Below are 25,560 nucleotides of genomic sequence, written 5' to 3' on the forward strand. Positions count from 1 at the left end.
GACTACGCGGGGGAGGCGTGGGAGGCCAGCGGCGTGGACGTGGAGAAGCGCTTCCGCCTCGGCAGCGAGGTCAACAGCCTGTCCCTGTCGCGGTCAGCCTCCTCGGAGAAACACGACCCGCTGGACTTCAGCCTCAACCTCAAACTCATCAGCAACGTCAAGTGAGACGGCGCGCGCCTGCTCCACCTCTTAACGGTGACATATTATACCGCCAGGTGCGAGTGGGTTTAGCCGCTACAAGCCGTTTTGAAAATCTGCCTCTTGTGACATCACAGGTGGGCGTGTCCACCTAGATGTGTGCTGGATAGATCAGTCTACCAGCCTACCCAGTGGACTGTAGCAAACCTTGCTAATCTATTCGTCATACATCTGGGTGGACATGCTACGATTTCAGAAGAGGCAGATTTTCTAAACGGCTTGTTACGGCCTATCACAGTCACACCTGGTGGTATAACATGTCACCATTAAATGTTACGGGATGCACAACATAATTTATATTGACAAGATTGTTGTTAATTTTTTACAACAACGGTTGTCTAGAAAGTCAGCTTAAATGAATAAGGTTTGATCTAAAAAAAATAATTAATAATTATTTTGTACATTCTCCTCCTAACATCAATGTGGTTAGCATTAGATGTTCCTTTTTCATGACATATGTACATCGGACCCATTGGCGCCACTACAGGTTCCAATGAGAACTGCACGAGTATGTTGTTTCCTCACTTCGGTGGTTCTCTTTCAGGTGCTGCTTCAAGATCTCCAAAGTCACCTGCATGTTCGTCATCGTTGTGCTCTGCAGCGTAAGTTCACTATGTGTACTGTACCTGTCATAATATCACGAGTTTATGTCCTGTTAATGAGAATCCTAGGTTGGAAGTGGACATTTATTTCAGTGCACATTGGAGCAGTGAGTGCCAATCTCAGAACCCAAAACATTTTTGAATAGCCTGAAATTAAAAACTCAAACTAATAAACAAACGTAAACACAAAAAAACGGCTCTGTATAAGATCATAGAGCAATAAAAAAAACAGATATATTTTGAGTGCAAAAAAAATTGAATTGTAATGAACTGTAACTGATTAAATCAATAACGATATTGGCCCCAATTTGGCGCCGCCGTGTATGATCCATAGTTGTAGTTAAAGTGTATGGCCTGCCCCAAGTGGCACCGAATCAGCTCACTAATTAGAGAACATTAGGAGTAGCTAGCTGCCCGTAAGTTTCCAGATGGAAGTATGAATGATTTGGTGTTGTTCTCCAGTTGTTCTTCAGTATGTATCCTGACAGAGACAACCCCACAAGGATGCTGGCCGTCTCCTCCACTGAAAGCTTCTGTATCCATCCATCTACTCTTTCTTCCACTTGTACATTCTATTAATTATTAAGACTTTTGTCCAACACACGTTTTCCATTGTTTACAAACCAGAGAACCAAAAACTATTTTTTGTGATGTCATATTGAAGAAAAAAAAAAAGGGTTCTTAAGACATATTGATGCGGAAATTGATGCGTTAGGGCAAAAGCTTTAAGGCATCAATTTCTATAATTGACTGTGTTGCTATCATCCTGTATTTCATTGAGGCAGCTCGATAGAGAGATAGACAGCTCGATAGAGAGATAGACAGCTCGATACCAGACAGGATGTGTTTACAGACAAACATATTAGCAACCAGCTCTATACCAGACAGGATGTATTAGCAGACAAACGTATAAGCAACCAGCTCTGTACCAGACAGGATGGGTTATGGACAGACAGAAAGACTCAACATATTGTTCTCTAAAGCATCGTGACCACCAGAGGCCATCCGTCCACTTCTCCTTGACCTCACCATGTAGTAATGAACATGACCGATTTCCGTGACAACGCGCTGCTGAAGCTGCAGGTGGGCGGGCCCTTCACGGGACGGATGGTGGATCCGACCAATCAGGAGTTCATCCTGGTCCAGGTGGAGCAGACAGAGGAGGTGGGGCCACGCAGGAGGAGAGGCCAACAGGTAACCAATAGAAACCCTTCCCTTCCTGAGACTTCCTGGTTCATGGTGTTATTTGAATGGCTTCTAATGAGAGGACATGGCTACTTTATCTTGTATGTTGCTAAAGCTTTTGGGACAAAGTTAACACAATTGACATTGTCCTTTGTACCCGACCAGGTGATTCATAACTGGACCATACCGCTACACAGCGAACGAAATGAGCAAGTCCTCATGACAAAGACGTTTGAAATGCTCAGCAGGTACCAACATCCCATTGATAACATCTAACCTGATGACCAGACTGGTAGCTGGTCATCAGTTAAGATCAAGTTCAAATATAGTTAAATTCAAAATTCAAATTTGGAATTAAGATTGAATAAATGTAGAACCCAATTTTTTTTTTATTGAGAGATGAAGTTAAATTGAGATGAGAAGTTAAGATGAAGTGAGAAAAATCTATTCAGATTGAATTCAGATTTAACAGTGAGGAGACACTGGAGCAGCCGGGCCTCCATCTTGTTTATCTAGAAGGTAGTGAGTGGGCCTGACTCCCCCCCCCCCCCCCCCCCCCCCCCCTCCCCCCCCCCCCACCCCCGGGGCTGCAGCGGGCCGGTGGTGGTGAGTGTGCAGGCTTTCCTCCAGGACAGCTCGGTGGTGCCCCTCTCCCTGACCCACCAGGCGCTCTACGTCAACGTGGAGACGCAGGTTGCCATCGCGGCCTTCATCCTCACCGGGGTCTACATCCTCATCATCTTTGAGGTGAGGGGTATTCACATGCACACGCATGCATGTACACGTGCGCGCATGCACTCACCCACGCAAACACATGCACATCACTCACTCGCTCACTCACATAAACACACACACACACTCACACTCACACTCTTGTAAGCACACCGAACGCAAAAACACACTCACTCATTCACTCATCGTTTCACACACACACACACACACACACACACACACACACACACACACACACACACACACACACACACACACACACACACACACACACTAATACGCACACACAAACGCACGCTCAGAGGCATGTGCACATATGCAGACACATGCACGTAAACATGCACAAACAAACAAACCACATGAACACACACACACACACACACACACACACACACACACACACACACACACACACACACACACACACACACACACACACACACACACACACACACACACACACACACACACACACAGGTAAGTGTGAACAGTCCCATTACGTTGTGTGTATTTAGCCCTTCATCACAGTGACCGCCTCAAAGGGCTTCCTTTGCTTAGCCTCGATTCAACTTTCAGTAGAAAGAAGGAGCAAAAGGCTTAAGACAATGTGTGGCATAATAAACAATTTACCTTGTCATTAATATCATCAAAACAGCAAAGTGTTAGAAAGTTGATTTTAGTTAATATCATTATGTTTAGTGTCTCCTCCCAGTCTCTCCTCCCAGATAAACTCTGTCATGTCGTTGATGACGAGCAAAGAGCATGAATAGATAGAGTAAAATATATTTTTTCTTATTTAGGATGGCCGCTTATTTGAAGGACACTGATATAAAGACATCTCAGTCATTATTTAATATCACCACCACACAGTTATTTCAGATTTATGAAGTCTTAATGAATTAATAATCAGAGGAAATTACTTTCTACTTCTCGTGAAAAACCAAAGAGGTCAACGGTGGCTTCGTTCTCTCTGACCAATTACGTCAAGATTGGCTCCTTCAAAGCAAGTTAGCGGGTTCTAAACGAGAAATGAATTTGTGTGCCATCAGTCCTGAAGCTGTTAGGTTAACTACGACACATTACTGTTCTGCTCACAATATAATAAAATCAATGAGGCCCTTTGGGGGTAAATCTGACAAAGCTCTAAGCTCTTTATGTAAATGTGAAGAGATTTTTTATAAAATAAATAATTCAATTTTAATTTAATTTTGTTGTACACTCTTTTTCTCAGAATAACATAATTGACAGTACAGTTTTATAACAGGCCGAGCAGGACAAGTAGGACATCCAAGGTATATAGAGATCTCACGGCGCTTACCCATTTACTCGTTTAATTACTGCTCTTAGAGCAGTCAGCCCTCCATGCACCTGTTCCCCTCTGTTCAACCTACCATCCTCTTTTAATAACCGGTAATTACGTGAGCGTATACTTTGGTGAGTTAACTATGGTATAAATTGTGGCGTTGACGGTTACAGGCAGCTCTCGGCTTCTATACGGTCTTGGAAAAAGGTCCTCAAAAGCCCTGAACGAACACACAGGTCTGCGAAGAGAGACGGTGGGCAGCGCGTCACCCTGAGATGTTCCACGAGCTACTTGTGCTCATCAGGGTGCACTCCGCGTGCACTCTGGGTCACCCTCGTTAACCCCTGGGCAAAGTTTAAACATGCATCTCTGCACACTGTGTGTGTGTGTGTGTGTGTGTGTCTAGATATCCACTCTGTGTGGTGTGCGTAAGCGTGTTCATACGTACCTAGATATACACTTTGTGTGAGCGTTTGCGTGTGCAAGCGTATCTAGATATGCACTTTGTATGTCTGTGTGTGTGTTTGCGCTATGATATGCGTTTTGTGTGGGTGCGTTTGCATGTCTGAGTGTATGTCTGAGAGAGTAATAATCCCCAAATGAAGTTGTTTTTCTGTGTCGCATTTTAATGATATTCTAATGATATGCGAGCCTACCTGCTCTTGTGAAATATGAAATGTGTTTTTGTTTGATTTGCAGGTCGTCCATCGCACTCTGGCCTCCATGCTGGGCTCCCTGGCGGCGTTAGCTGCCCTGGCTATCATTGGAGATGTATGCTATACACTGTTAGATGAGCTATTAGCTATTGCAGTTACATTATGGTATCGTAGCTAGCTAATAGCTATGAGTGATATATTATGATATTACTGTTATACTATGGTCTAGTAGCTAGCTTATAGCTCTTACTTTTACATTATGTGTTGTAGATAGTTAATAGCTTTTAATGTTATATCACGGTATGGTTATTTTTATTTTATAAAGCATTACGCCGCTACACACACATACAAGTGATTTGAAGACAGATTCTGTCAAGGTAGCTCTGCCAGACCCCCTCTGGTGGAAGAGGCACTGCTGGGGGATGAAAACACGTCAGTAACTGTGATGCTTGTGATTTGAAGGCATGGCGGGAAAGGGGCCACCGATACCCAGTTATTAACATTCATAACAGTGCAAATGCAAGGGCTTTCACCATATGCTCAATATGACTGATTTGACCCCTTTGGGCAATAGGTGGGCGCTAACGGATGTGTGTGTGTGTGTGTGTGTGTGTGTGTGTGTGTGTGTGTGTGTGTGTGTGTGTGTGTGTGTGTGTGTGTGTGTGTGTGTGTGTGTGTGTGTGTGGTGTCTTTGTAGAGGCCCAGCTTGGTGACAGTGGTGGAGTGGATCGACTACGAAACTCTCGCCCTGCTCTTTGGAATGGTGAGAAGAATGAGAGAGAAGCTTTTCACTGATAAACTAAAACCATATATCTACTAAACATCTAATCACGACAGCGTGTGTTTAACAAGACAGTTAGCACTAGTTAAATGGCAATACAACTATTCATATAGTTGTATTGCCATTGTATCTAGGCCAACCATAAATTGCATAAGACTATTTTCCTGTTCAAAATAAAATGTCATAAATCAATGTATCTACTTGAACCATCTCCTTAATATTTATGTATCTTCTACAAACTATTTATCTCATATAAAAAAAGTATTTTTTAGTATTAAATAAAAGTATGTTCTTTATTGTCATTAACGGTTATAACTTACGCCTTACTAAGTTTCATTACATTATTGTAGAGGTTGATCCTGCCATAAACCCCCTTAGTGGCTTTGCTGGGCTCTGCATACACATGGGACACCGGGGCAAGATGTTACCGCCAGAGCGTAGAAGCAGGTGGTAAATGCTGGAACTCTCCCAGAGTATGTGTGGTGAGGTGGGATTTACCCTGTGCGCCTTGATTATTCAAATGCACCCCAGGTGTGCAGCCTCAGCCCGCCCCAGATTCTAATCAGCCTCAATCGGGCCAGGTGAAACCAGGCCCGAGTGATGGCTTAAACCAGCCATCAACCACAGTCACTCCACATCAAAATCTAGATTTTATCATATTATTGTGTTTTATTATTGTTAAGCATGAATAGAGGGATGTACCCTAGAGTTCTGAGCGAGTCTCTGTCCGGTCCTTAGCAACCGTCTCCCTCACTCTTCTGTCTGTTTTCATGGCGACTGGCGCCAGTGACCTTTTCATGATTTCGAAGCTGGTCTCCATGGAAACAGGAAGCGGAGCACTTAACATACACTATCAAGTCCGCTCTGAAATAGATGAGTATGTCCCGCAAAGTAGCTCAGAGAATCAGTTTCCCGGAAACACAAGGTTTAGTTTGAGTTCATTATAGTGTGTTGTGTTTGCTCTACGGTGGTTTGCGCACACACGTACACAATCACCGAGACAGACGCACACACAGGTACACATATACACACCGCACACACACTCAGATGCACAAACACAATTGCCCACCGACAGACACACGCACACACACGCGTACACACACACACACGCACGCATTGCACAACATCATTAGAAGACAATTATGTGTGACTCATCTGCAGGTTGGCTGGCGGATCGTTCTTATCTGTTAAAAGCTCTCGGTCTGTCCCTTCTCTCTCTCCGTCCCTGCTCTCGTTCTTATCCGTTCAAAAACTCTCTGTCTGTCCTATGTCTTGTTCTGATCTGTTCAAAGCTTTCTCTCTTTCCCATCTCCCCCTGAAATAGTTTCCCGGGGGTCCATACTGAACAAGACAGCATTGAAACCTTTATTTAAAACATAACATTATTTCGTTTTTCGTAGGGTTAGAGTGACGACGGATGCAGAATTTAACTCAATACCCTTTCCTTTTCACAGATGATATTGGTGGCCATTTTCTCAGACACAGGCTTTTTTGACTACTGTGCGATGAAGGTATGTTCAGTTGGAGTTCACTCAAAAACTCACTTCCTCCATCAACCTCAACCTCAACCAAGCATTTTTGGCACAAAAAGGTTGGCCTCAATCTTGATTGCTAGCAAATGCTCGTATTCATTCAAATCCCATTCCAAAATGGAAATTATGTTTGTTTATTGTGGGGCACTTGTCTCCTGAAGATTGGGGTCCAGGGGAATATCACTTTTGCACACATAGGCAAATATGTGCTTTCTGAGCTGTTGTTGAAAAAACACAGTAAAAAATTAGATTTTTGCAATTTAGAATAGAAGAGAATACAACTAGTGGCCCCCCATGTTATAAACAAACCGGTTATTTAAGACCATTAGAATCATAAGTATACAATACCATAGTCAAATAGAAACACACATTAACGGTATGTGTGTTTTCAGCATTTTTTATGACAGAAACTGTCATAAAAATATGTCGGAGCAAACTCCTAAAAATCACCTAAACACCTTTTCCACCCATCCTAGGTTTTGAGACGCTGCGGAGTAGCCATCAGGGCCTATTGGTTCTGACATGTGACATCACAGATTTGCCCGTAAACCATGATGTTTGGGCGGGACAAAGTGCAGGAGGGATTGTGATCTGATTGGCGTTGGGGGAGGCTTCTGCAGTGCTCCCATTGATCAGGACGTCCTGCCTGTCTGGGCCTGACGTAATCATGCGTGTTGAATTTAGAATGTGTATTACCTTGGTTTTAGGCACTTGACTACAAATCAGGGATTGCTAGAGCTACTCTGCACCACTCTTTTCCAGTTGTTTGGATTTTAGAAACTTGCATGTGCAGCACTTGAACTTTTTTTTGACTTTGCTCCGATATTGATTGTGGTGCTTTGACTTGTTCCCAGCCTTATTTGTAAGTCGATTTGCATGAAAGCCTCTGCTAAAGTTGGGCCACTCAATGATAAATGCAATCACAGCACTGTGGTGGTGGGTTGCTGGGCCGCCGGGCTGAACAGACGACGGCCTGTGTGTTCTTGAGGGCTGAAGCTCAGTGAATAAATTAAAGGTGCCCGAAATACGATTTTAAGGACCCTTAGTTTTGTGTAATCTGTTGCCAATTTACAACCCTCAGATAGTAGCATAGCATGATTCTCCAGCCCTCCGTCAGCTATCTACCTCGGTACAATCAAGAAAATTTGGATCTGAGTCTGCTCCCGGCTCATTTTGGACAAATCAGAGCAATTACCTGCATTGCCTTGCCACTTCTCAATTGCCGAGGGAGGGAGCAGAGAGGGAGGCAACGTGTGGATTTTGGAAGTCCTGCCCTCTTCTGCTCTTTTCTGCTCTCTCTTCACAACTGTTACATCTGACCCAAAGCAGCTTTGAGAGAGCAGTGCTCTGTGTCTCGGGCAGGCCTACCAGCAGTTTACTCTCTCTCTTCACAACCGTTATATCTGACCCCAGCAGCTTTAAGACAGTTACGCTCTGTCTCTCGGGCAGGCCTAACAGCGGTTTGCGCCCTCCCTTTACAACTGTTACGTCTGACCCCCATGAGTTTTAACGCAGTACTGCTCCGTCCTGTCCGTCTCGACAGGCCTACCAGCTGTCCCGAGGAAGAGTGTGGCCCATGATCATGATCCTCTGCCTCATCGCGGCCATCCTCTCTGCCTTCCTGGACAACGTCACCACCATGATGCTGTTCACGCCCGTCACTATCAGGTAGTGCCAGAGAACACAGAGTGAACATATGCTACAATGAGTTAGAAGGTGCTTGAAAATGCCAAGAATGCATCGAGAGAACTCCGGAAAACGAGAAGATGGCAACCATGCCATGAGACACTATGGAACGCTAGAACATTCTAGAACATGCCATGCGACACTAAAGAAGGCTAGAACATCTAGAACGTGCTATGAGACACTATAAAACGCTAGAACATCTAGAACATGCCATTGGAGACTATTGAACACTAGAACCTTCTAGAACATTCCATGAGACACTATGGGAGGCCAGAACATTCTAGAACATGCCATGAGACACTAAAGAAGGCTAGAACATTCTAGAACATGCCATGAGACACTATTGGAAGGCTAGAACATTCTAGAACATGCCATGAGACACTATAGAAGGCTAGAACATTCTAGCAAATGCCACGAGACACTATAGAATGCTAGAGCATTCTAGAACATGCAATGTATCATATTCAATCAGCATTCAATTTGGGGTCAATTGACTGGTTAGCAGCAGCAGGTTAGAATAATGTGAAACTAATTTTCCTTATTTCCTGTCTTGGGTTAATAATAATCCAAGATAAAAAAAACCCATTTCTGCTATAAATGCACATGATGATTACTATAAAGTGTTATGATGCTTGAGATAAGGTGTTATGATGGTTGAGATAAGGTATTACGATGATTGAGGTTAGGTGTTATGACGGTTAGGTGCTCAAGTTAGTGTGAGAGGGTTAAGTAAGGGGGTTTTGTATTGTTAATAAGCGAAGGATCTCGGGGAAAGGCCATGTATCCAGGGAATGAGAAAGAAAAAAGTGAATCTAGGTCAGCCTCGACAGAATTTGACCAGAGCCATGAGCCACACAATTTATACGGCAATGCTTTTGCCGAACACGGCGATGCTAATTAGAGAAAGGCTTTCAGGGTCGGCTCTAAACTGTACTTCTGTATTTATTTCCCTGCTCCTCGCTGCCATGTAATCAGAGCTGAAGAGTCTCTGTCATGACTTTTTATATATTTTATTTTGCTATCCGCCAGGTTGTGCGAGGTGCTGAACCTGGATCCAAGACATGTCCTGATTGCAGAAGTCATCTTCACCAACATCGGAGGGGCAGCCACAGCTGTGGGAGACCCCCCCAACGTCATCATCGTCTCCAATCAGGCGCTGCGCAAGGAGGTGAGCACCAAAACAACATGGTAGAGACTCACTCCCAGATCCAGGTGGACTGACACCTGCCAAACCTACTAATCCGTCAGTACCCGTTCATCCATACCCAACCAACTGTTTTCCTCTGCTACTAATATTACACAATTTTTTTATTATCAAGCCATAACCATTATTCATATTTCTGCCTTCCTAGAGAAACCTTATTATACTGTTATCTACCATCTAGTCATATTGTAGCGGGTCTGCCTGGAGACGTCTGTAAGGGAAGATGCTGAGGTGTACTTTGCTATTTCTGTCATCCAACTTTACAGATCGGCAACAGTCAGCACACATAAGGTTACCAATTCAATCAATATCTATATTGCATTTTTGGTTTAGTAGATATATCAATGTAGACTCTAGATCTTTAACAACAAGAACCCCCCGGGAACAGCTCCCGTACCCGTTCGATCCCGAGTTGGGAACCTCTGGGCTAAACCATTAAACCCGCAAACCATTATAACGATCCGTCCAGCATGAATAATGAATGATCTGTGCTTAGAGAGCCCCCACCACCTTGCTTGTGTGTTGTCTAAAGATAGATAAGGTAGATATATATGAGCTAGATACATGAAGCGAACATTTTAGTGCTAGTTCGTTTTTAACATTCAGTTTTGTTATTGGTGGTTGAGGAGACCTCACAGCCAAACTGTGAAGGCACACACACACACACACACACACACACACACACACACACACACACACACACACACACACACACACACACACACACACACACACACACACACACACACACACACACACACACACACACACACACACACACACTGCCTTAATCACTTTATTAGAATTAAAAGCGCAATATAAACCCAATGAAGTATTATCATTATTCTGACCTGGGGTCTATGTGTAATAGTGCATCAGTGGACCAAATAGAACCCTCCTCCCAAAACTTCTTCCTAATGAGGTAGGAAGTAGTGTTAAATCATCTAGCCGCGCGACTTGCTTGACCTTTTCCTCATGATCATGAAGACGGATTAGCGGAGAGTTCCTTATAGGATCATTATGACCTCTGATCTGACTCTGGTGTCAAAGCCCTACACACACACACACACACACACACACACACACACACACACACACACACACACACACACACACACACACACACACACACACTCACACACACACACACGCACGCACACGCACACCCCAGATTCGGGTCTGTTTACATCTTAATTGGTTTAATTTGTCAGGTTGTGCTGAGGGTCTATCTATGGGTTAAGTAGGCTGACCCCGAAGCAAGTCCCTTTCAAGATGTGTTTTAGAGGTTCTAGACAACTTTGTAAAATGATCCCAATTAAGGTATCACAGATTCAATTCCTTCCTGAGCTGCAAACTTCAGGGTGCCTTTAGGGAGAGCAGTACAATCCAATCTGGGTGCGCACACATTATCGTTTTTGTCACCTGAGCATTTGATAATTTCTAACAGATTTTCTTTCTGAGAAAAGTAATTTAGCAGACGCTTTGATCAAAAGCAAGTTAATACAGATACGGGTCGTTAAGTAGCAGGCAGGAGAAGGGCTCAGTTTACCTTTCCCTGTGTTGCTAACAACATGTATGACCTTCCCTGAACAAACCCTGGCGTGGCTCATCTCCCGGTCTTCCCTGTACACATTGGGCTTGTTGTTGGTCGGTCCGTGCTCTCCTCTATCTTCGTTAGCACGCCGCTGTCCGTGTTTACACGCTGGTGTGGGGGCGTGGCTTCAAAACCCGAGACGCCATCGCCATAAATCATGCAGACGTTTGTGTCGTGGGGTCACCTGTTTTGTGACATCACTGGCGGGCAGGGCCGCAGCTCAGATTTGATGCACACTCTTGTTTCCTTTGGTTTATTTGGTTAATTGACTTTGATTTTGATTAATCTCGTCTTACATTCCTCACCGGCTTGGATTCAGCCTGGGAACCAAACTAATCTGCAAGCTCATATTTCATTTGCTCTGGCAGATGTATGGCTCCCCTTCCCGCTCAGACAGATTTCCAGCTCTGATGTTCTCATAGTTTGTTTTTATATCCAATCACAGCAAAGGGCATTATGGTCTGCAGCCGTTGATGCCCCTTAAGAATGGTAAATGAGAGGTTCCAGACGTATATGCATTTGCGACTTTTCGCAAAGACGTTTGAGTCTCTAATTGTTTTCCAACAAGTTTAAATAAAAAAAAACTTGGAGATTTGCCTCAGTCCATGGCTCAGTAATGTGTTTAGAGACGTACTTGTGAGTCCGAGCCCTGAGACTCTAGATCGTTTAGTCTGGTCTGACACTGATCGGTGTCTCTGTACTCGGCGAGAGAGAGAGAGAGAGAGAGAGAGAGAGAGAGAGAGAGAGAGAGAGAGAGAGAGAGAGAGAGAGAGAGAGAGAGAGAGAGAGAGAGAGAGAGAGAGAGAGAGAGAGAGAGAGAGAGAGAGAGAGAGAGATGAAACGTAACGTCAGTGAGACGTGATGCACAAAGAGAGAGACACAAAGAGAGAGACAAAAAGAGAGAGACACAAAGAGAGAGACACAAAGAGAGAGACACAAAGAGAGAGAGAGAGAGAGATGAAACGTAACGTCAGTGAGACGTGATGCAACGACACCAGACACGCTGCAACACCACGGCGTCGTGCACGGCGGCGAGAGACAGTGGATCTGGACAACATGAGAGCTGCCGCTCAAATACAGATATGCTAATCCTCCATGCTGAACGGGCTCCGACCGCCCTGTGTGGTAGGCGGTACGTCTCCTAGTGACCTGGGTTTGATTCCCCCATGCGGCATGTCCAATCCCCCCTCTCCCCTCTCTCTTCACTGCCGGCTCCCTGAAGCCACAAACACTTTCTTACAGAAGGAAAACATGGGGTTGGATCTCTGCAAAGCGTTACATGGTGATAACTTTGGGTTGTCCTTACAGGTTACAGCTTCAGTCGATGAGTACCACTGTTACCATGACAGCTCCTAACGGTGTCAGGGTTAACCAGGACCCAGGTGGGGGTCTGGGGTGGGTGGGCTGGCCCGGTGGTCTGGACTGAGGGGTCTGGGAGGAGGTCTCCCCCTGGTGCAGACGCTGACATTCTCCCAGCAGCTGTGGGTGGCGCTGGTGTGGGGGGACGGGGGACGGGGGACTGACATTCTAGCCTCTTGGTAGGTCGGACTCAACCACGCCCGGATATACCGGACACACACACACACACACACACACACACACACACACACACACACACACACACACACACACACACACACACACACACACACACACACACACACACACACACACACACACACACACACACACACACACCCCTACTGTCCAAGTTGTCTTGGCAGGGTCTCCCAGGTGAGTAAGCAGCGAGAATATTGGAAAGCACTCATGTCTGGCTCCTGATAAGGAGGATGTGTGTCTGTTTTGTTTGCAGGATGCTCATGGTAATCTGGATAGTGAGAGGAGCATGTTTCTGTGTGTGTGTGTGTGTGTGTCTGGCGGCTGTGTATGTGTTCAGGGAATTCTGTCGCTTGTCGGGCTACCCTTGTGTGGGATTTGTTACTCAGAAGCACGTAGCGTTTAGCACGTAGCACACAGCAAGTAGCACAACCAGCTCTTTGAAGTCTTCTTCTATCATTTCATACGGGCATTGTGTGCCCCTCCTCTCTCTCTCGAACCTATCCATCTGTCTCTCTTGGTCTCTCTCTCGGTCTCTCTCTCTCTCGCTCTCTCTCGCTCTCTCGCTCTCTCTCTCTCTCTCTTTCTCTCTCTCTCTCTCTCTCTCTCTCCCTCCCTCCTGTCCTTCTGTCACTCTTGCTCTTTACCCTCTTTCTTTCCCTCTCTTTCTGTTGCCTCTCTCTCTCTCTCTCTCTCTCTCTCTCTCTCTCTCTCTCTCTCTCTCTCTCTCTCTCTCTCTCTCTCTCTCTCTCTCTCTCTCTCTCTCTCTCTCTCTCAGTAAGGACACATAAATTGTGAAACTAAAAACAAGATGTTGATCTTTCAAATTGTCATCATATTTGACTGGTTTGATGAGCAATATGCCTCAGCCAGATGCAACAGCCTCTTCCCACTTAACAGACCCTTTCCATCTCAGAAATACAATAAAATGGAAGGCTTCGATTGCTTTTAATTACACTCCCGTCTGTCGTTGGTTTTGACGTTGCTTCAAACAATACAACACTCGTCCTGTAGAGGACACTGTTCTCCACTTATACTACCTGTCCAGTTGTTTCACAATAAAAGCCAGATAATCCCCTGCAGGCATACATATATACAAAAATACTTACTACTAAATTCAAAATAAGTGACGAGGAGATTTGGTAAAAGGACATGCATGGGAGAGTGTGCTGGTGCTTTCATTGTGTTTTGCTGAGATGGCACACAGGTCACTTTGAGGCACTCTGATGACAAAGATGAATAGATCTTTTCTGTGCAATGAAGTTCTGGGAAAAGGCTTAACCCGCCTCTCTGGGAAACTTATGTCATTCCCAAAGGACACAATTATCACATCTCTCTGCTGGCTCTCTCATACCGGCTCTGTCTTGTTCTCGTACCGTCTCCTCTATATCCCCCTGATATTCATCATGAAGGGCGTTTGGATGAAGAGAACAATCCTAGAAAAGATTCTCATGTCATGGGACATGAGGTGGTGTTAGCTATTGGTGTTTAAATTTCTGTATAATTTGGTCATTTAGCAGACGCTTCAATCCAAAGCAACTAAGTGAGAAAAGAGATGTATATTATGAAGGGGCAGGTAGGGGTTTGACAGTACAGAGACAGGTCATTAAAGAGCAGGTAGTGGTTATCGGGAATTTTACTCTATAGGATGCCTACAGGTTGACTTTGAAAATTGAGGCATCAAACCCTATACTTTTCTGCTGGGAGTCGAATACGCTTACCACTGCACTATCCTTTTTTCAAGTTGTTTTTTTAACCCAGAAATGAAATGGCCTTGCAGCACATGAACTAGTGGATGTTGTTGATCATGTAAAAAATTATTTCATCTTTTCACCATCTGGTCCCAACAATGAAGTCCCCCTGGCCAAAAACAACTAGATAAGAGCCAACAAATTATTTTCAACATTCTGTTAGTCGATATTGTGTGTTATTTTATTTTTTTTGAAAGTGTGCTGTGTCACATTTCTGTCAGTTGTTTAAAAAAAAAGAACGTTAATCTGCGGTTCAACACACGGCACCTTGCTCCGTTGCGTTTTGATGTTTTATTAATGTGTCCCTGTGCCTGAAGATTTTCCATAATAATCATAGATTCCTGTGGAGGTAACTGTGAATGATTTCCCTGTGTCCCACAGGGGATCGACTTTGCGGGCTTCACGGGGTACATGTCCCTGGGGATCGTCCTGGTCCTCGTCACCTCCTTCCCTATGCTTCGCCTGCTATACTGGAACAAGAAGCTCTACAACAAGGAGTCCAGCGAGATCGTTGGTACGTCTGAACCTCTGTACACGGTATCCTAGACAGCCTCTGAAAGCACCTCCGAACGGGATCAGCTGTCAAGGTCTCAAGGACACAACGGAACTGACAGAGGGACTGGACGAGCTCAGCCTCCACGCAGATGTATTGTGGTCGTGAATCGTGATTAATGAACCATTAAGACCAGCTCTGTTTGAAACTTTTTACCCTTCATTAGAAGCCTTTCAGTGTCGGCTAACCTTCTCCCCATGCAGATGGCCTCGATAAGAAGATTAATAGAATAGTATGGAATATTACATACTTTATTAGAATAGCATAGAATTCAGCCCCCACACATCCGTCTGGCTGCTAACACAGGCACTTTCCTACATTCTGTTACACGCATGCAGAAACGCACGCACTATGCAAACAATGGGTGTGCATAGTGCGTGCGTTTTTGCACGCATTGTTCAATGTTTGTGTGTTTGTGTTATCTAGAGTGCGCGCGCACACACACACACACACACGCGCGCACACACACACACACACACACACACACACACACACACACACACACACACACACACACACACACACACACACACACACACACACACACACACACACACACACACGCACGCGCACACACGGCTGCGGGCCCCCCATTATCAGATGACTGTGAGATCAGAGTCATAATGTTATTACTCTGATGTCCCCTACCTGGGACCTATCCCCCAGACCGGCCGCATTCCATCTCTCAGACGTCTAAAGAGCTTCTTCAGACTGATCCAGTGATTAATGAAACGCTAACCGATGCACCAATCAAAACCAACTCAGCCTGGCCCCTCATAATTGTATTTGTGTGTAGTAGTCCTAAATCGAAACAATGCTCCTAGGGGACCATGATCGTGTCATGGTTAGTGTGTTTGATTCCCAGCCAGAAGGGTCCATTCCCCCTATCAGTTCCACCCCCCTATCAGCCTAACCTGTAAGCATCATTGAGCAAGATGTCCCTTCCCACCTATCTCGATAGTTACAGTGATAAAATACCAAACAGACAAACAAGCGCGATTAACTATGACCACGTTGCATTGACCACGTTGATGGATGTGCAATGGAGGAGAAGCATGTGGCGCTAAAAGCGTCAACACGCCCTACGTCTGGTTGGATCACTCCCTGCACAAAGGTCGGCCAGGCGCTTATGTTTTGTGGCACTCCGCGTGGGGTGTCTTGCGAGGTGAAGTGCTAAAGCTTACTTCCCCCAACTGCCTGTCCGCTCAACTCTTTGTGTTAAGAGAGGACTGCGGTTGCTAGGAGCAGAGGGAGGCTGGCATTTGTGTACAATTCACACTTTGCTTCAAGGACTTTGGGGTTTCCTTACTATTTTGTAAACGATTGTCAGATGTGTTTAGTCGCCAAGTAGGGAGTATGGTAAGGTAGCCGTTGTCAGGGCTGTCTGACTCCGAGCCGAAAGGTTCGGGGTTTGAATCCAGCACTCGCTGTCTGCCTGCAGAGGAAGACGCCTCCAGGCCAGCCCATGTGTCTGGAAGCATTCCCCGTACGTCGCTTTGGATAACAACGGCGGCTAAACGTCTCAATTAGAAAACGGAGATAGCCCCCATGTAGCAGCAAATGCACGGTGCTGTTTAACATATATGGCCGTGGGCTACTGTCTCCTCTCTGCCTTATCAGAAGGGAACCACAATAATAACCACAGCCATAATAACCATCCTAGTTAATCCCTGCTTGGGCAAGATGTCCGGGAGCCACAGTTTATTGTCGATAATGCATCTGTCCGGCACGCCGTTCAACATTTTAATCTCCCTGGTGTCGGAGCTGAGGTTCGGTGCAGGACGCAAGATTGCTGCGTTATAAACCTTAATGGGAAAACTAATCACGTAGAAATACATGGAGTTGTTTCTAATGGACGCTTTAAGGCGAGAAGCATCTATACGACACCCATCCCCACAGAGTGAAGCACCCACAGGGGTAGAACATTAGAATCCTCCTCTTCAGGCCTAGAAATGAGGGTGAGGAAGTGAAGGAAGGCATACTGGTGGCGGCAGTTTTCTGTTGGTCTTTACTGGCCCCTTATGGTCTCTACTGGTCTCCGTTGGCCTCTACTGGTCTCTGTTGTCTCTGTTGGTATCCCGAGGTCTCAGTTGGTCTCTCTACTGGACTTTACTGCCGGTCTCTCCTAGTTTATTCTGTTCCCTGCTGGTTTGAAGATGATCCTACTGGTCTACAATGGTCCTGCGTCAGCTCTGAGACGTGTGTCCTCTGGGGTTGGTCCTGATCCTCCCAGCGGTCAGAGCTCAGCCAAATCGTAGCTCTCCTCCATTAGCGATTTTCTTTCCCTCCATTTCGCTAATCAGGAACTGTTTGTTTTTCTTCCCCTGCACCAATTAAGCCGCTATTAGGGTCACCTAGCAACACCCGTCATCCAGGAAGAGTTCCCCGCTGGCACCTCCTCCCGGCGGAGCGTAGCGAGGGCTCCTGCCCAGAGCTGGTCACCGCAGCCCCTTCTCCTCCATCCATTAGTTTCCCAGCGGGTGGGCTTAGAGCTTATTGAGCGCAAACACGCTAATATATCCCCCAGCTGGTGCAGGGACCCGCAGCCATTACCCATAACACACCTCACCACCCCCGCGTCACCACCACCACCACCACCACCAGTAACTAACTACCACTAACACCACCACCACCACCATCACCACCACGTCATCCCCACCACCACCAGTCACTAACCACCAAGATCACCAGTTACTAACCAACACCAACAACACCAACACCATCACCACCACCACCACCGTCGGTGTGCGCCTGTTGGTGTGTGTGTGTGTATGCGACCATGTCTTAATGATTGTGTTTGTGTGTGTGTGTGTGTGTGTGTTGTGTTCATGCAGAGCTGAAGCATGAGATCCTGGTGTGGCGGCAGACGGCCCAGCGGATCAACCCCGCGAGCCGCGAGGAGACGGCCATCAAGTGTCTCCTGATGCAGAAGGTCCTGAACCTGGAGAGCGCGCTGCGTAACATGATGAAGACCTTCCAGAGGTAGAGACACCAGATAACTGTTATTTAACAGAACGTCACTACGGCTACTCGCAGAGACGCCGGTGTTGAGTGACATGTTCCTCGGGTAAGGAAGGTATGGAACACCCCCGTTGGAGCCGGAGGTTCAGAAAACGCGATCTGAGGCAAAGCACACATTTTGAGAGAAAATTGTGAGAGTGCACGTGTTACCCACTCAGGCTGGGTGCGTGGCCAGTCGAAAACGACCACTCTGGAAGTGTGCTTTGAGCCGGAAATTGCAGACCTCTTGTAGTTTACAGAGAATTTCTTCCTTTAACGACATAAAAAAACAAAGAAAGACACTTTTTAAGTCCCAGAAGGAACAGCTTTCAACTGAAATAAAAATGAGATTTTGGGGTTTATTTATAATTGAAAGGTTTGAAACATTTAACAGCATATAACAACAATAATACCTTAAGCCATTGATAATAACTAAATCGAATTGTTAAGCATCTTACATTTAATGCAGACACTTCTAAAGTAATTAGGTGTACTGAATTGATTCAAGAGAAGTAATTCTGTAATCACAAAGTAGAAGTATTGTAGTTTATATTTATATACTACTTTGTGTAGCAATGCCTGACCTATATCAGAATATATTTAACATAATTAAATATGGTGACATAGGAAATATGCTGCATGCTGAAACGTATGTAGTTATTGTGTAATTAATGTCATTTAGTTAATGACAATTTTTAATTACAATGTATTAAACATTTACCAAACTCTTTATTCCGTTTGCAGAGAAATATCCCAGGAGGATAAGAACTGGGAGCAGAACATTAAGGAGCTTCAGAAAAAGGTACAAATAACAACACGTAAACTGAGTGAGAGGAGGTGTGCTAAGGTGCTAACCACAAAGGCAGCACTCCGAACCGCCGTCGCTATGCTACCTCTCATTCCCTCTCTCTATTTCAACCCACTTTCCTGCCTGTCTCTTCACTCTCCTTTTCACGAGGGGACAAAAGCCCATACAAATGTGTGTGCATTTGCACTGTATATATAAGGTGGAGGATCAATACTCCTGGTTAAAAGGACAGAGGTTTGGTATCGTTGATCGTTAAATGCTTCCCTCTTTCCCTCATAAATTCATCAATTAATCAGACAATCATTTCATGATCAATTGCTAAACAATGATTAAAAAAACATTACTACCGACACAAAGTGGAGGGGGTCATTGTGTATCCATGTATGAGCCCTTTAACACATGAACTTAATGAAGACCACAACAGCAACCCCAATCCCACCCCCCCCCCCCTCTCTCTCTCTGCGCCCCACAGCACAGGATAACCGACACGGTTCTGCTGGTCAAGTGTGTCTCCGTCCTCGCCGTCGTCATCTTCATGTTCTTCCTCAACTCCTTCGTTCCCAGCATCCACCTGGACCTCGGTAAACCCAGCCCCCCGTCACCCATCCCACCCCACCCTCACCCCGTCCGTCCATGTCCCCCAATAACATCTTCCGACTCGGGTGTAACTATTGTTTCTGAAATGATTTCTGAAAACATCAAATCTAGTAGACTTGTTTGTCGTCAACTCCGAGGTGCTGTAGGCCACCAGCTCAGTGTCTTATTACTACAATATTGTTCATAAATACCTGGTATACTGTCACTGTGTCCAGTATACCATATACTGTCCTGAGGCGGTAATAGTGATCCAGTTATCTTACATCTTAAAGGTTTATATTTTTCTACGGTGAACAGAAGCCCATTGCTGTACGTTATCGTACCAACATTTTCTCGTTTCCTCCTCCTCTTTATCCTCCTCCATGAAATGTGTTTCATTACGACCGGAGATACATTACAGATAACCTAAAAGCTGTGGTTCTGTTCGCTTTAGATATCGAAACAATTAGGATGTAAGAGCCAAAAAGATGTCAAATATACTCCCTCAGTGTACCAGGTGCTTAAGAACAGTGTTTTCCTATTTGTTATTCACCATTTTATAATTAGAATCAGAATCAATTATTTTAGCAGTTGCTCCTAAGCACCGAACAGTTAATTCACATACATGCAATTAAAAAGCAGGTAGAGGTTAGGGGTCATCTTACTCTAAGACGCTTACAGGTTGGTGGGGGATCTAACCAAGTGCTTTTTTGGCTGGGAGTCAAACCCCTAGCCACACGTATACTATCCTGCCCGTTTTCTGTTGTCGCGTTCTTAGACCAGTATATCCCTTATCTTGGATATAAAGATAAGGATTTTATCTCTTCCTTGGGACTTTTCCATCTTGGGCTTCATTGTCATTGTGTCTGTCGACAGCTGCTTTTCTGCTGTGTGGATCTAGCCTGCAAGCACAATTAACACTGAAGTTAACCAAATGCTCTCTGCTGAAGCTCAGAAAGCAGACGTGTTCAGTTAATAACACAATCTGCCGCCCCCCCCCCCACACACCACACACATACGAGAGAGAGAGAGAGAGAGAGAGAGAGGAGAGAGAGAGAGAGAGAGAGAGAGAGAGAGAGAGAGAGAGAGAGAGAGAGAGAGAGAGAGAGAGAGAGAGAGAGAGAGAGAGAGAGAGAGAGAGAGAGAGAGAGAGAGAGAGAGAGAGAGAGATCTCTATTCAAACAGAGCTTATTATTAATGTACTCAGAAAGCAGGGAACAATCAGCCCTGATAACTGGCCACAACAGCACTTTAAGGAAATGAGACACCATTACACGTTCATTTGGTTTAGTTTAGCTCTTATTATGGACTTGATTTTTAATGATCCACGTACATGTTTTTGTACACAATAATGCAAAATCCCTACAATAGCACAACTATGTCTGTCCCAAACGGTAGAGCCCTTGGAACCAGGCAACATGTTTGCCTTCCCCTCTGAGTCACCTGGTTAACATGTTTAAGATATTGCGTAACCCTTCATTTTTGTACAATTCGTTTTCGTAACCCTTCACTTTTTGACCAAGAAAATAATGTAACATTTTTTTGTGTTGTTGTTGTGGCAATATGCCATCACGTAATCATCCTCCAGCAATAAGAGACCAGGTACAGATCTGAGCCTGGTCAAAATGTGTCTTACTAATTCTTTATAAGGCCTGTATGTTAGAATTTAACTGAATTCAAAGCATGGCCGTCTTCCAAGAACAACCATTGTGAAATCAAGATCATTTTGGTGTCCGAGCAAAGCACTAATTTTATAGGTTTACAGTCATACTTTCTGCCCCCTGGTGGTTCTGAATCACTTAACCCATCTTTAATCTTAGAAGATGCATACAGCAATGTTTTTGGCTGAACCATTCAATATCTTTTAGCCTTGGCAGTGTCTTCCGCCACTTGGTGCTGACGAATTGCAATCAGAGGCGGCTCGCCAAAGATATTCGGAAAAACAGTGTTGTGTTGTGTATGATGAATGAGCTGTCACCATGGCCTCAGCCTCCTCGTAATTAGAGCGCTAGTAGGCTGTCTGCTCCTCACTGGACAGCCAAACCTAGGGAGCTTCTTTCTCCCCTTTCTTCCGACCTATTTAAATCTAAGTTGATGCCGTTCGGCTTTGTTGCGTTGGTGTCCGTTGTGTCGCCATTAATCTGCATTGACAAGTAGTGTTGTGTTAAATGACGGACAACAAGTGTCCTTCTTTTAAATGAAGGACCTGTGGGAAGCCAAGCCTGATTACATTTGGGGCGGGACTCTAGATGGACGACAGAGAGGCCGGCTGGTAGCAGGGGGGCTGTATGCCTTGTAATCCACTTGCCGTGATAACGAATAGCGGTAATAAGGGCAACACTCGCTGGGGGTTTCATTCTACATTACATAGGAATGATTTGTTTCTTTCAAATCCATCATTCAACCGTAATGTTTTCAGCAGGGAAAGGATCCTCGCCTCCCTGACCACAGATACGATTACCGGGTAATGCAAGCAATGCTGGATACGAAAGCTCATTTGACCACATGACCCACTCATGCGGCCTGATTGGTTTTGTGTTTAAAGTCCATTTAATATCCATGCGAACCGCCGGTGGCCCTGCTGGGGATTCTGCTTTTACAAACTCTGGAAAACATACTTCAGTTTTGTGTCTTGCCTGTGTAAACCGAGGGGGTATATTCTGCCTTCGTCACAGAGCCGGCTTTCTTGGTTCATTGGAGTAGGCGGGGCTACGCACGGAGAGAAGACCTCTTTAGAATAATTTGAATACCTCTGAATGTTTTTTTTTCAAGCCACTCGCATGCAAGAATGAGTATGCTACATCTGAGTGTAGGCTACAAACGCGATTAACTATTTAAAAGTGCAAAAACGCCAACATATTCTTGAGTTTGCTGAACACTTGTTTTATATCCCGACAAAAGCCTCGTACGCAATGTTCCTCTGCTACTTTCTCGTAGACCGCACCATCTTTCAACGTCTTCGTTAAATGCGACTGAATCTTCTTCTCTCCAATGATGGTCAGCAGCTTGCGGATTTCGCAGTCTCTTAAATTAGAATTACTCATGTTGATGTCGCTGCGTCATCAACAACTCTATCCAGGTTCTGCCCCTGGTTCTGTGATGAATTCGAAACGCATTTACATGAAAATGGGGTCAGCTTAGCTCAGGAGGTAGAGCAGTTTTCTTGTAACCGAAAGGTTGCTAGTTCGATCCCCATCAACCATAACTGCTCCAGACGAGCTGTCTGTCGCCTTGCATGGTTGACTCTGCCGTCAGTGTGTCGATGTCTGATGTAAGTCGCTTTGGATAAAAGTGTCTGCTAAATGCCCTAATTGTAAAAATTAACCCCCCAATATGTGTAGGGTTCGAGAGGGTAAATTGGGGTGTGAAATCAAGCCGGTAAATAACCTCTGTCAGTGTAAATGCAGGGACCATGCCGGTATGAGACGGATATATTTGGCAGTTTAAAAACGACTTCTGAAAACTATCTTGCATTTGTACCATTCACTATCTGAAAAAACATTCACTATCGAGAAACCATTCACTGTAGAGAAACCGTTCACAGTAGAGAAACCATTCACTGTAGAGAAACCATTCACTGTAGAGAAACCATTCACTACAGAGACACCATTCTCGATAGAGAAACCATTAACTATTGTACAAACCTCTGGTCAATGTTCCTTTTTATTTCATGTCCTTAATGTGAAGTTAAAATATTATTTTTAATTATTTAATTCTTCATCTGTTAACGTTGGTTGGCGTCATGGATAATTGTGCACTCTATCCTTGACAGTCTCAAAGGGCTTGGCTGGCATATTGGCAGATTAATTTGAGAAGGGTTGATAGTAGAATCAATAACCTTTTCTTCTTTCGTATGTTTGAGAGGGACAAACCCATTTTTCAGCACAAATACCCTACTAAAACTGTACACGTTATCAAACACAGTATAAGTACAGACTAAAAACATGGACTTCAGTCTGTCCTAAAAAATGACATTATTGTCCTTCTCTTTGTTGTTCTCCACCTTCATCTCCGTCCTTTCCTTCTAATCATTCCCGTCACGTGTAAAATGTCTTCCTAGATGGCCGTTTGCCAAGGCATTAGCAAAGCTTACCTGTTTAATGACATCTTCTCCACATCAATGCACACCAACACCACCGCCCGTTCAACTGCACAGAGCTCTCATTCTCTTCTCTTCTGGTGAAATGTTTATACTTCTGCGTTCTCTGCGAGTTCCGGGGGCTATTACTCAAGTAGGTTCCAAATATATTATTTAAGCTATTCCACAGCCAGCTTAATTTAGCTTGATGTCGTCCAACATTACTCTGCAAAAAACAAGGTTTCTAGTAATGTACTAATTAGAGTTAGCAGAATAGTGAACTTTGTTTACCTTTTACGGCTGATCAGACAGAGTCTGTGAGTTAGGGGTCCTCAGGGGTCCTAAGCTGTTCATACATGAACAGAAAAGGGTGTTGTCTTGCCTACTGATCATTGATGTTATTTGTTGATTGTTTTTTGAATTATGATTTTTTTTAATGGTATTTCTTATTGATTGTGGATATGAATTTAGACGTAAGATTGAACGGGAATGTCGTTTAATGATTATCAATTTGGCTGGTGATATTGTTTATTGGTGATCAACGTGCTTATTGACGATTGTTCAGGCTGGATCGCCATCCTGGGTGCGCTGTGGCTGCTGGTCCTGGCAGACATCCAGGACTTTGAGATCATCCTGCATCGCGTCGAGTGGGCCACGCTGCTCTTCTTCGCCGGTCTCTTCGTTCTGATGGAGGTACGGAACACACAGACCTGTCCCGAACAGATATACAGACTCATATTAGATGTGATGAGGATCACTAAATAATTATAATCATTTCAATAATTCCAGTCAAGTACAATCGCTACAAAAAGGATTTCTAAATGAAATGATAAAATAAGCATATTCAGTAGATTAGAGTTGATTTTTTTCCAACAAGGTTGTTCCATGATTCTTTTTCTTCTTATAATCCCCTCATTATGATTTAAAATATAAACATGGGGACGCCTCCAGAAAGAGGAAGTGGAGGAAGATGCCGCCTCAGCAGGATTGAAAAAAGTGCTTTAATTTACAATTAAGGCATTTTGCAGACACTTTTATCCAGCGACTTGCAACCATTAATATACACATTAACACACCGACAGCAGTGTCAACCATGCAAGGCGACAGCAAGCTGGTCCGTGAGCAGTTAGGGTTACAGTAGGTGTCATGCTCAGGGAGACCTCGCCGGGGATCGAACTAGAGACCTCGAACACTCAGCCGGGGATCGATATAGCTCAAGGGGACCTGGAACACTCAGCAAGGGATCGAACTAGCGACCTTCTGGTTACAATTAAACCCGCTCTACTTCCTTAGCGACTGCCGTACTGCTTTTGTGTCACGTTAAGTTTCTTCTCAAAGTCTCAAAGATCCTGTGTTCCCCTCCTCCTCCTCCTCCTCCTCCTCCCTCCTCCTCCTCCTCCTCCTCCTCCCTCCTCCTCCTCCTCCTTCTTTTCCTCCTCCTCCTCCTCCTCCTCCTCCTCCTCCCCCTCCTCACCTCCTCTCGTCCCCATGCTGGATACTGTGCTCCCCTCCTCCTCACCTCCTCTTGTCTCTGCAGGCCTTGGCTCAGCTGCAGCTCATCGACTACATAGGAGTGCAGACAGCTCTTCTGATCAAGGTGAGTCATCTTCATCACGTTTCATGTTTTTCTTCTCTTCCTCCTTCTTTTCTTCTATTTTTCGCTGACTCCCCCCGCGAGAGCACTTATAATGATTAGTTATTGATAACTTAACAAAGTAACAGCATTGCATTGAGGCTTATTATGAGTCACTAAATGACATTATA

At 44.8% G+C, this 25,560-nt stretch overlaps 1 protein-coding gene across 1 annotated transcript in view; it reads left to right on the plus strand.

Moving 5' to 3' along the window:
• oca2 (oculocutaneous albinism II) overlaps window positions 1-25,560 on the plus strand; it is a 39,138-nt gene that overhangs the window by 571 nt on the left and 13,007 nt on the right. The window contains exons 2-18 of the mRNA XM_056603890.1: window positions 1-161; window positions 743-800; window positions 1,263-1,335; window positions 1,837-1,994; window positions 2,151-2,233; window positions 2,579-2,732; window positions 4,720-4,791; window positions 5,374-5,439; window positions 6,912-6,968; window positions 8,533-8,657; window positions 9,705-9,843; window positions 15,163-15,295; window positions 18,169-18,316; window positions 19,079-19,136; window positions 19,615-19,723; window positions 24,362-24,489; window positions 25,334-25,393. The exon at window positions 1-161 is cut by the window's left edge and continues 28 nt beyond it. Coding sequence (XP_056459865.1) covers window positions 1-161; window positions 743-800; window positions 1,263-1,335; window positions 1,837-1,994; window positions 2,151-2,233; window positions 2,579-2,732; window positions 4,720-4,791; window positions 5,374-5,439; window positions 6,912-6,968; window positions 8,533-8,657; window positions 9,705-9,843; window positions 15,163-15,295; window positions 18,169-18,316; window positions 19,079-19,136; window positions 19,615-19,723; window positions 24,362-24,489; window positions 25,334-25,393 — 1,782 coding nt within the window. The remainder of the gene's footprint in view (window positions 162-742; window positions 801-1,262; window positions 1,336-1,836; window positions 1,995-2,150; window positions 2,234-2,578; window positions 2,733-4,719; window positions 4,792-5,373; window positions 5,440-6,911; window positions 6,969-8,532; window positions 8,658-9,704; window positions 9,844-15,162; window positions 15,296-18,168; window positions 18,317-19,078; window positions 19,137-19,614; window positions 19,724-24,361; window positions 24,490-25,333; window positions 25,394-25,560) is intronic.

The sequence above is a fragment of the Gadus chalcogrammus genome, chromosome 12 (genome assembly GCF_026213295.1).
Source record: "Gadus chalcogrammus isolate NIFS_2021 chromosome 12, NIFS_Gcha_1.0, whole genome shotgun sequence".
In the NCBI taxonomy this organism is placed as follows: Eukaryota; Metazoa; Chordata; class Actinopteri; order Gadiformes; family Gadidae; genus Gadus; species Gadus chalcogrammus.